This window comes from Euprymna scolopes, chromosome 18, assembly GCF_053919585.1.
Source record: "Euprymna scolopes isolate OS-2025 chromosome 18, ASM5391958v1, whole genome shotgun sequence".
Classification (NCBI taxonomy): domain Eukaryota; kingdom Metazoa; phylum Mollusca; class Cephalopoda; order Sepiida; family Sepiolidae; genus Euprymna; species Euprymna scolopes.
The window spans coordinates 102,578,508-102,591,326 of record NC_136499.1 but is presented as its reverse complement, the minus strand read 5'-3'; the positions used below and the strand labels follow the sequence as shown (position 1 = coordinate 102,591,326).

At 33.1% G+C, this 12,819-nt stretch overlaps 1 protein-coding gene across 3 annotated transcripts in view; it reads left to right on the top strand.

Moving 5' to 3' along the window:
• The window catches only part of LOC145297722 (transient receptor potential cation channel subfamily M member 3-like), a 790,615-nt gene that overhangs the window by 359,148 nt on the left and 418,648 nt on the right, over positions 1-12,819 (top strand). Inside the window, exon 1 of one of the 3 annotated variants that reach the window (XM_080143938.1) lies at positions 392-895. The exons of the other annotated variants lie outside the window; for them this stretch is intronic. Coding sequence (XP_080000064.1) covers positions 797-895 — 99 coding nt within the window. The 5' untranslated portion in view covers positions 392-796. Of the gene's footprint in view, positions 1-391; positions 896-12,819 lie in introns of those variants that run through there. 3 annotated transcript variants of the gene reach the window in all.

Here is a 12,819-nt window from a genome sequence, read left to right as displayed (position 1 = left end):
TATATATATATATATATATATATATTTCGCTACGTGCCATTAGCACATCATTCAAGTTAATTTAGTTAATTATTATTTTAGTTTTTTTTTTGTTTTTTTTTTCACTGCTCTCTTCACACGCGCACAGAGGGGGGCCATGAGTATGACCTCCTGAGTGGGAAATCAATCTCAATTTATTTATTTTTTTTTTTCCTCTCACATCTCTGACCAAAGCTTGTTTGCATGGAGGTTGAAAAATAACTGTGTTTTGTAACTTGTATTTCGTTTTGCATTTTTGAAAACAAATATTTTGTGTGTGTGTGTGTGTGTGTGTGTGTGTCGGGTGGCGGTGGCATTTTTGTGCTAGGTGACGATGTGGTGGCCTTTTCTTCTCTAGGTCCTTCTTCTTTTTATTGTTTTAAATACTTGTTCAAAAGTCATTATGTTAGAACACTTTCTTTGAGGCGTACTAATTACCTCTGCTTGACACCATGCACGGTGACCCCACCTCCTCACTCCTCCTTCTTCTCCTCACTCCCCCTCTCTCTCCCTCTCTCTCTCTTTCTGTTTGATTCGATGTTCATTCCCTTACGCTGCCCACCTTTTCTTATAAGTCGATAAGCGATATGACAGCTTCTCGCTCACTATTTTCAACTTTTCTTTAATTTTTTTTTTTTTTTCCATAAATTGCTTTGTCCACTTTGACACGAACCGCCCTCACTCCTATCTAAACTCTCCCAAGACATATGGTTATTTGGGCCCCTTTTTTTCCCATCTTCATCGCAACAACCGGTCTCGTTCATCTCTAGTGTCCATCATGAGTGACAATGGATCCAGTGAACGAATTTCTGTTATCTCTCCGAAGAAGTGGATAATTTCCAAACTTTTTTCCCGAATTACTGCTGCCTTTTCATGGGTTTGTATAATTTTTGGGTTCTTATCCAGAACTCAGCCTATATATGCATAAAAATCTTTATGGTGTACGTACCCGTCACCGAATGAAAATTTCATATTCCAAAAATCACGTATATTGATCAGGTATATATTTTTTAAATATAAAATCATTTTTTAACGATTTTTAGCGATTAATAGTATATCGTGGTCATTACAATACTTATTTTAAAATCTCGGTAGTTCGAATTAAGTTGTCTCCGTTTATTGAATATGGTGGATTAAAACAAGGCTTCGCTTTTGTTATAAAATTTGATTTTTTTTTCTTTTTAGGAAAAATACCTATTTGATCAATGTACGTGATTTTTGGAATATAACATTTTCGTTCCATGATGGTACATACACCATAAAGATTTGTACCAATTTTTCTTTCGTAATTTGTACGTAGTAAACGGTCCACCGTTTATTCCGTTTGCAGACGCGGTGGCGTGTTTTCTTTATTATTCTTCACTTCTTATCTTTGAATATAATAAACTAGAAAGATGTACCCGGCGTTGCTCGGAATTAAACGTAACATTAAATTCTAATGAATTACAATGATAACTTCCAAATTATACAGTCGAAATTACCTGAATATTACTGAATTATTAAAAAACTTTAATCCTGTTAGCAGGTAAAAAAAAAATGCCGCCATCTTATTTAAATAAAAACGGAAGATTACTTCCCTTTTGAACTCTTCTGTGTCTTACGATCGTTTTCATCAAATTCTGTTTTTTTATTTTCTCGAATAAATAATTTTCTACCTTATTGATTTTCGTAATTTTTTTTATATAATAATCTTTAAAATACCAGACATACGTAGATACCGTTGTTTTCATGTGAAATTCAGTATTACGATTTCTAAAATTTCGTCCCAATAGTGTAGAAGCGTCCGGTTTTGTTTTATCCCCCCCCCTCTGTGTTACTACGCTCTCTTTTCAATTCGTCTCTCTTCATTTGGCAACCCCTCCTCTATTACTTCTTTACCTTCTTCATTTATCCCCTCTCCCACTTTCAACACAGTTTTGTTTCCCCCTTCCCTTTTTAGTTTCACAAATTCACAATTCTCATAGCTTTTCGATTTTTTTTTTCATCGTTTTCCTTTGAACTTTTTGCTTTCATTTAATTTTTCTTTCTTGAAAAAGTTTTTTTTTTAAACATTTTGCAATATAGACAAGAAAACAAAAACGTGGTAAAAAAAACAAAAAAAACAAAAAAAAACAAATATGCAACAAATAAATATTACTAAAGGCAAGATAAGTTACTCTTTTACCCACCTGGATAATTTTTTTGTGTTTTAAGTTATTTTAAAGAGTTTATTTAGTTTGAAACACAAGTAGTGGTCACGTCTTATGTTAGAGCAAGGAAAAAAAAATGGCTGACATTAGACGGTCTTCTGAGTAGTACAATAACTGCCCCAAAATTGAAAATACCAGTATTTCGTTTCATTTTCAATGTTTGAGAGCGATCATCAAATGCTCTCCTCTCCCGCAGCCATGATTTTTTTCCGTTTTAACTGAAAAGACTGAACATACAAATTCTTTTGAATTACAAAATTTCAGTTGGATAAACCAGTAGTTTCTTAGAAAAGGTGGAACGGATAGACTGACAGGCATTATACAGGGTGACCCCCCCCCAAAAAAAACCCCAAAAAACAAAAGCTAAATGGAGGCCATCTAGAACATATGCTGTAGCACAGAGAAAAAAATGCCAAAGACCCTTGTGTTTTGATGTGATGTTTTGAATATAATAAACTAGTTCTGACCAAAGTTTCATTTCATTCGGAAAAAGAAAAAAGAAACTGGAATCTTAGGGAGATATCAATCATACCAGTTATCATAGGTGCCACAGGGCTTATGAAGAAGAATCTGAAGTCCTACCTAACTAATATACCTGGTGAACCAAGTGCAAAAGAGATTCAGACAATTGCACTTAAGGGAACAGTGAGGATACTAAAAAGAGCTCTCGGTTGATTTCAATAAAAAGCAGGGCAATGTTGGCAGCTGGTTTGGCTGCCCCATACCCAGCGTTACAATATCCAAAGGAAGAAAAATGAAAAAAAACAAAAACAAAAAAAAAAAAACAAAAAAAAAACACAGAAACGGAACGGGGCCTAATTAGAGTGAGTTTGGGCCCGTTTGGGGGTGGGGGTCACCCTATATATATATATTGTGATTTACTGTAAAGTAAATTGGTTTAAAACTTCTTTTAAATGCTAAATATATATATTTTTTTTATGTATTGCAAAAAATAACAAATGCGTACGTAAAATCAAATTTTTTAGCTTCGTCTAACTCTTCCCTTTGCTCCCTTTCCTCTTTGCTTTATTTAATCTTTCCTCCTTTTCTTTTTTACTCCATTTCATTTTTGTCCCGTTTCACCTTCCCCCGTTTCCTTTTTCCTCCATTTCATCTTTACCTCGTTTTCTTTTAGCTCTGTTTCCTCTTTTCTCCTTCCTCCAACTCTTTTTTTTTTCCTCCGACTCCATCTTTACTCCATTCTCTCTCTCTCTCTCTTGTATTTATTTAAAAATATTTTTCTAAACTTCGGTATAAAGATTGTTTTTATTTTGTGGAAGTTTCGTGGTAAGAATTGATTATTTGTATTATTATTACGGTTCTGTGCGGAATTTTTGAACGGAAACCATTATTTAATCCACAAAAGTATCTTGCTCTTTTTCCGTCAGCCATGAACAGATAGAAGTTTGAAATGAATCTTTCTGCTTGGAGCTTAATTGAATCATGATACTTGACTTTTGCATTTTAAACTTTAATTCAAGTTATTATATAATAAATAATTTTTATAGAATCCACAGTAGGCTTCCTTCGGTGTAATGTAGACTACAATGTATTGTGGACTGTAACTGCTGATGGGTTTCTAACTAGAGCAGGCAATGAATGAATTTGATTGAAAAATGAAATTTCATCGATTTCGATGCCAATAAAAATATGGAAGTATGTAACATTTGTTGAGTATCATTCATTCCCGGGAAACGTCAGGTTTCCCTGCTAATATATATATATATATATATATATATATATATATATATATATATATATATATATATATATATATATATATATATGGCGATTAAGCTACACTGAATATTCTGCGTTTCATCCACTATAGGATTCGTCAGGCTTATTCGCGAATTCTGTGGTTGCTTCTTGTTTTTATATATGTTGAGGATTTCTAGTTAGCCAATCAGCTTTCTAGTATCCACCGCGCCCCTTCCTATCAGCCAATTTTTTTAAGTAAATACTTAAAGTTTACGCATAAATCTATACTTTCGTATATTAAATTTATGTGAGTAAATGAAGTAGTTATATATATATATATATATATATATATATATATATATATATATATATATATATATATATATATATATATATACACACACAAAGGATTAAATAATGCAAATTAAAATTTATAAGATTTATTGTTAAAAAAATATTGAGTGCAAAAGAGTTTCTTATTTTATGGAGTTTAAAAGATTTTTTTTTTCTAGCAAAATAAAATTAGAGTGATTTCTTAACTAGCAAAATAAAAGGCACGCAGAATTCCACCATGCGGTCAAGAAAAGGAAAAAAAGAAAAAAAAACAGACTTTACATTGATAACGATGTTTAGCATCGAAATATATCTGATATAAGTAAATAAATTTGTTTGTATATTTTTAAAAAAAATGCTTTCAAAACGTATTCATTTATATACGTAATTATTTTCAATTTTCTACTAACACAACGCTTCAAAAGCAGGTAAAAACAAAAAACATTTTCTTTCCTAATTATATATGTATATATAAAACACACACACACACACACCATTAATAAGATTATCTCTTAACTCAGTAATTGTTAAGCCTTTATATAATCTAATTTATTTCACCTTCAAGCTTAACTATTAACCTTATTTGCTATTTATTTCTAAATAAAAATAATTTGCTTGATCAGCTGTTTTACGTATATATATATTTCCCCAAAACCTCTGCCCTTGATTTATGTGTGGTTTTCATACATAAAGTTAATTACACAGTGCATAAAGATTATTTGATACTGGAGATGTTCATAATCGTACCCTATTTCCAAAAAGAGAGGAGATATAACACATGAGAAATATTTGGAATCAAGTCTCCCCTTGGTGTTATTTCAGATCATTTGAAACCATAGCAGCAAGTTTTAGTCTCCCCTCCATCAAACTCGAGGTTTTGGATATTTTGTAATTCATATACAAAACTAAGAAAACAAATGACTATGATCGAAGTATTGGTAAAGGTGCAGTATCTTTCCACCCACGAAAAATCATTTAAAATTTTCACTAACATAGGTTTTCAAGGGTGCTGAAAACGAAAATAAGAGTAAAAATCCCAGGAAATGAGTAGTTTCCAAGATATTAAGAAATTATGAAGTGGAAGATTAATTTTCTATATTAATTTAACGTAAAATGAACATCCACTTTATAGCTAAGGTTCCCATAAAGTGAGTGCTCATTTTACACTAAATTAATATAGAAAAATGATCCCCAGTTCTTGAAATAGTAATGTGCGACCTTAATGGCAAATGTCACGTAGCCTACTACACAATTCAAGTCTTTACCTTTCCAACGAGCCTTCATTTGTTAAATTCTTATCAGTAGTTGCCGAAATTTCGAACTTATAAAATTTCCCCCAAAAGTGGTATATCTATATATGGATATATTTATACTCGTCGTCAAATTGAATATTGAAATGCTCATATATTTGGTTCCATGGGATGAAACTACATAAAATTTGTAGGCTTTTTGAAGATTATAATACTATTCTATAGTTAAACTTTTATGATAATTTATTTAAAAAGGACCCATATTTTCAAACCAATAAAATATGCCCAAATTAGCATATATTTATATATATATATATATATAGTGCCCTAGCAAGCCAACTTTAATTCTGCTGCTTTGGAATGGATTTTCTTTGGATTTTTTTGCTGGATTGTCTCCCCTGTGGCCTTGTCAGGTTACCAATATATATGTGTGTGTGTGTGATTACTTTATTTAATCACATAAATTAATATACGAAGATATAATATTATGCATAAATTTTCAGTATTTACTTCAACAGTGCTCAATATATAGGTAGAGCTAGGTAGTAAGTTATGAAAATATGTATGGCATGCATTTCATTCTCATGAGAATTCGTCAGGCTTAAAAATTTAAATATATATATATCAATTTTTTTTCTCTTTAGCATATTTTATTAAATAAAGTAAACCTTTTTTGTCTATTATTTCTGTTTTTGATCCTTAGCAACTTCTGAATAACGGTCTTCACTTCTGACAGGAACTGGCTGATGTAATCACCATATTTGTCATAAATCCAAGTACTTTCCAACCCTTTGGATTCATCGTCAGGGATAGATTAATCTAACTGGTTTTGAACAATATATATGTTTTTTTTTATTATTAACGTGTGTTTCATTGGTTAATCATTTTAATAATTTTACAAATTTCAGGATGTTACTACTATTGGTAAAGTTTATTTTATTGATAGTAGTTTTTTTTTTTTTGCATATAGTATTTCAAGTTTTCGTTTATTATTGGTCTGTTCAAGTTTAGATGTGTTGTCAACTAAAATCTTGCTAAATTGGGACAAGGGACAGGAAAGTTGATTAGTCAGGTGGTTAAATAAATATTGAACTGTTTTCGAAGTGATGCATGGTTAATCTCCCCAACAAAGTCATGGTAGTGTAACCTATGTATATGTTTTCACCTTTACTGTTGGAGACACCGTCTCCCAAAGGGCATTTGAATTCATAATCTAAGTTAGTCCTGTCAAGCAACTCAGTCGCAAGGGAGCAGTTATTAATTAATATTAGGTTAGAGGTTTAAAATTTATTGTAGTAAATGATTAATTTTTTTTTGTTAGGGGTTTTTGTTAATATTTTTTAATTCTTTTTCATATACTTTATAATCATAATGCATTTGGTTTTGATAGAATAGTTTTATATCTGTAATAGATATAGATGTGAATTCTGTATTATTTCGATTAATATTTTTTTAATTTCCGAATTTGTTCGCCAATAACATGCTTGGAATATCCATTATGTATTAAAGTTTGTCTGATATTGTTGAATTCACGTTCCAAAATAGTTGGGGAAGAGGAGATTAAGTTAGCACAGGTTAGCAAGTCGTTTAAAACAGTTTTGTACTGAAAGGGGAACTCACTCAATATTTCAGTGTTTTATTATTAGTCAAAGTACAGACTTCGTTATTGTTGGGATCTATCAAAACACTATTATATATTGTTATAATTATGTTTAATACCTATAAACACTAGTGTTTCACTAGCGGGACCTGTGAAAATTCCACAGGGATGTAATATATTGATGTTGGCATTCTGTAGATGTTCAATGTAAATGGTGGCGCTCTGATATTATAGTAGCTTTTTTGTTAAAATTGCAAAAGTATTTATATAAGCTAGCACGAAGCCCAGTTGTAAAGTATGCTTAGATATATTTTAATTCTTGCAGATTTTTTGTATATTATTAAGGAGTTAATGTTCCATCGATTTTTATATATTATAAAGTTGCGATTTCAAAAAAAAAAAAAAAAAAAATATATCCGTATTATTTGGGTGCATTAGCTTGAATCAAAACCGAAATAAAAACTTATAAAATATATATATATATATATATATATATATATATATATATATATATATATATATATATATATATATATATATATATATATATATATACACACACACACGTTTTATTTTTATTACCGTATCTTTCTGTTAATTTACATTATTATTCGGCTACACGGCCGTTTTTTTTGGCCGTCTGTAGCGTCCTCAGACTTTTACAGAAATGTTCACTATTTTGGGATGAAAGAGTGGAAGAGTGAATGAGGTCACATAGTTTGACATTCTTGTTTTTTGTTTATATATATATATATATATATATATATATATATATATATATATATATATATATATATATATATATATATATAATTTGAGTTCCTTTAGCCATAACCGAAAGCAAAACTTATGAAGAATTCTTGATAAAATTATTTATAAAAAAAAATAGATGGCTTAAGTGCCATCAGGTATGATCGAAAGGGAAACCAAAACTTATGAAGAATTCTTTGTAAAATTTTTCATAACAAGAAATGTAAGTACATAATTAAACGACCCGAATGTAAGCGTGACACAGAAAATAACACACGCTATCGTATTAATATATAGATTCTTTCGGGATTCATCAGTGTAGGGAGTCACAAAGTCATTTCTGACTCAATTAGCAAGAAACAAACAGCTCAGCCAACATTAACTGCAGTAAGTTGAAATTAACAATAAGAAACAAGTTCTTAAAGGGGCACACATAATTATGACTATGATAATTTTTAAATACCTACAGACACTTTCATGAATCATCAGTGCAGGGAGTCACGAGTACCGCAGGTTGGGAGATTCAAACCCGGCCACAAAACCATCTCTGGCTTCATTAGCAAGGAATAAACTGCTTGGTCTATATGAACCGTGTCGAGAATATAGTTTAAATTAACATTTATATAAATTGTAAATGTAATTCAATAAGGGCGAGAGTGATCATGTGATTTTAACATCACGATCTGCGCACGTAGGCTTAAGTGATCTACTTATTTCATTTCAGCGTAAAGTGCTCAACAATAAGTACCAAGTTCTTAAGGGCAGACATAAGTATAGCTATAATTATTTTTTTAATGCCTACAAGCACTAGGTTGGCACTCTTTTGAGAATCATCAATGCAGGGAGTCGCAATTACCGCTGGTCAGGAGATGCAAACCTGGCCACAAAACCATCTCTGACTCCATTAGCTAGGAACAAACCGTTCAGCCAACGTGAACCACAGCAGGAACAAAGTTGAAATTAAGATTTACATACATTGTAAATATCGTTCAAGAAGGCTGAGAATGATCATGAGATTTTAACATCACGATTTATCCCTCTCTTTGACGGAATGGTCATTACTCACCAGCTATGGTACTCTTCGCAAATCATCACCATTGACTCCAGTTCTACGCCATTCTGAGCAACTCAGCCATACTAATGTCCGCGATGTCCTTAACGTAGTTTGACATTCTGGTTTTTGATCTTCCACGTCCTCTTTTGCCAGAGGTTGTAACAAAGAGCATATCTTTTGTTAAGTGGTCTGTTCTGATCACATGTCCCAAAAATCGCGATTTTCTGCCATTGATGTTGTCCAGAAGTCTTTGGCATGGTCCAATCTTCTCCAGAACCGATTTGTTTGTACGTTTGTCCATCCAGCTTATACGAAGAATCTACGGTAGCACCACAATTCAAAAGCAGCAGTTTTCCTCTGGTCGACTTTCTTCAAGACCCAACATTTTGCTCTCTCTCTCTCTCTCTCTTATACTAAAATGACAGTCAATCCTGGGCAACACTGTGTATGTAGCTACATAGGGTATCTCCTTATTATAAAAGAGCCTGTCTATTCAGCGTATGTTGTCGTTGATAGCATATGGTCTACATGCTGCATATTCTGATTCTTTAGTTTCCTTTGCGGAAAAGTGTATTGCTCATATGGTAGTGCATAAGACTGAAAATTTTGAGCTTCCGTTTTTCAATCTCCACTTTTTTCTTGTTTTCTTTTCTTTTACAACACATTCAATCTGTTATGATTATAGTTGATGAGATTTGAAGTATCTTCATTTCAAACAGTTTAATCGTAATCTGTGCGTATGTTTCTAATCTCAGTATTTTATCAAAATGATGCGGAGAATGCACTGTTTTACGGTTGTTGTAAAAATGGAACAGAAATTTAAATTTCGTTCCATTTTAATCTTTTTTTTATTGTGCCTCCCCAAAACGAAAGTTATCGAAAGAATAACATTTAACAAGCGTACTTTTTATATATAAAAACGAAAGATATATATATATATATATATATATATATATATATATATATATATATATATATATATATATATATATATATATATAAATGTTAACAAAAACGAAATAATTTAATTTTTAAACGAAAAAAAAAGTAAATTTGGTATACTTTTCTGGTATTTTTTTTTTTACGTGAGTTCTACTCCCCATTCACATTGGAAATGTTAACTTTTATAGGTTTTCTAGTATGCTTCTAACGAATAAACACCCCAACCTCCCCATGTTAAGAACAGCCTTCGGAATAGACACCCACAGCCTTCCCATGCTGAGAACGGCTTTCGGAATAGACAGCCCAACCTTGTCAGCATACCCAAAAACCTATAAAGCTGACATGTCGAATATGAACGATGAGTTGGACGTAATATAAAAATGTATAGAATTTAAATTTCCGTTTCATTTTCACAAGAACCGTAAAACGGCGCATTCTCCTCAAGTTTCACCAAAAATGATAAAGCATTACAAACCAAATTTTTATTTCTTTTCTTGTATTACTTAAAAAATGCGTAACCTATAAAACTTCACACTTAAAGTGACAATCAATCCTGGGCGACGCTGGTAGTTACAGTAAGTATTTCTATAACATAGAAGAGCCTGTCTGTTTAGCGTGTATTGTCGTCGATAACATAGAATCTACAAACTTAATATTTTATTCTGATTATGCAGTTTCCTTTTGTGAGACTTGGTTCATGTTATTAACAATAAAAAATGTATTCATATTCAGTTTCTATGAAGATTTTATCCCACTCGGAATAATGTTGTAATGGTTACATTATTCTATGATGAGTGAAATAAAAAGAATAGAAGCAGAAGCAGAATATATTTATTTAACGCTGAGCTTTATCATGTAAACAACCTGATGATGTTAATACAGTTAATTCGTCACAGTTGTTGCAAGTTAGAAAATAACGTGACCCGCAATCAGTGGCCATTTTCTTTCCCACTTCTCTCTGTGGTCGCAATATGTTGATTGTATTTTGACACAAACGCATTCCTCAAATTACCATCGACATAATTTTGTAGTCTGTTTTGCCATCATGCATATGTAAATCTCATATCGTTCAATCACTTGGCAAATAAAGATTTCATGAATAATATATATATCTAATATATAAACAGCTATATGTCTGTCGGTCTGTCTTCATATTTTCAAACACTTTCTCTTTCAAAACTAAAAGTCGGAAAGCGGCGCTAAGGGCCTCAAATGATTGGATTTTTTCGGGATGTTCTTTTGTTGGTCTTTATCCGATTAAAATTGTTTCTAAGGGGTCAAAAATGGGTCCAAATTGAAAAAAAAATCGTTAAACATTTTGTACTTCAATCTTAATTTATTTCAAAATTTTAATCGGTTCATATGCGTGTCACGTTGGTACAGTGGTAACGTCACCAGCTTTGAATGCTACAGTTTTGGTTTTGGGTTCGATTCTAGCTGATGGTACCTAAATACTTTTTTGTTTACTTTTGAAATCACGACTCTATAATAATATATACGAAGTCTGGGCAAATTAAAATATCATGTCGAAGTGTATTTTACGCCCGAGCAAAGCCCCCCCCCCACACATACACACACACCGCAAGTATAGTCGTGTTCGTCTTTCGAAGTCGAAGATGACCATGACATCAGTGAGTAGAAGTATTGTTTTTGTGCTTCCTGAGATGACTTGTAAGGCCGATCCGGACATGGAAGGCTCTCCCACAAGTTGGACAGTGGTGAGCAGGTGTTGTGGGGACAGAGCTTGTTGCTCTGGCTTTGCGGGTTGCACGCTTCTGTACTGCTTTGAGGGTTCTTCTCTCTTCAGCTGTTTCAGCTCTTTTATTAATGAGGTGACGTCAGTGAGGTCTGTCTGATGCAAGCGATTCCCAGGACTCGGTACTGATGTTGAAGTCTTTGAGGGAGACTTTGAGGTTGTCCTTAAAGCGTTTTCTTGGTGCTCCGACTGAACGCTTGCCTTGGCACAGCTCGCCATACAGGAGTTGTTTTGGGATTCTTTCATCTGGCATGCGGGAGACGTGACCTGCCCATCTCAGATGGGTCTTTCGAATGGTAGTAGTTATGCTGGAAAAATTAGCACTTTTCAGGACCTCCATATCAGGGACTTTGTCTTGCCATCTGATATGGAAGAGATTTCGGAGACATCCCAGGTAGAAGTGGTTCAACATTTTGTCGTGCCTTCTGTAGGTAGTTCAGGTTTCTGAGCCATAGAGAACGCCGCAAGTATGTATATATATATACAGGGTGTCCACAAAGTCTAGCTGCAGTATCTACAGGGTACCCACAAAATCTGGCTGTATAATCTACAAGGTGTCCACAAAGTCTGGCTACATAATCTACAGGGTTCTCACAAAGTCTGACTACATAATCTACAGGGTTCTCACAAAGTCTGGCTACATAATCTACAGGGTTCTCACAAAGTCTGGCTACATAATCTACAGGGTTCTCACAAAGTCTGGCTACATAATCTACAGGGTTCTCACAAAGTCTGGCTACATAATCTACAGGGTTCTCACAAAGTCTGGCTACATAATCTACAGGGTTCTCACAAAGTCTGGCTACATAATCTACAGGGTTCTCACAAAGTCTGGCTACATAATCTACAGGGTTCTCACAAAGTCTGGCTACATAATCTACAGGGTTCTCACAAAGTCTGGCTACATAATCTACAGGGTTCTCACAAAGTCTGGCTACATAATCTACAGGGTTCTCACAAAGTCTGGCTACATAATCTACAGGGTTCTCACAAAGTCTGGCTACATAATCTACAGGGTTCTCACAAAGTCTGGCTACATAATCTACAGGGTTCTCACAAAGTCTGGCTACATAATCTACAGGGTTCTCACAAAGTCTGGCTACATAATCTACAGGGTTCTCACAAAGTCTGGCTACATAATCTACAGGGTTCTCACAAAGTCTGGCTACATAATCTACAGGGTTCTCACAAAGTCTGGCTACATAATCTACAGGGTTCTCACAAAG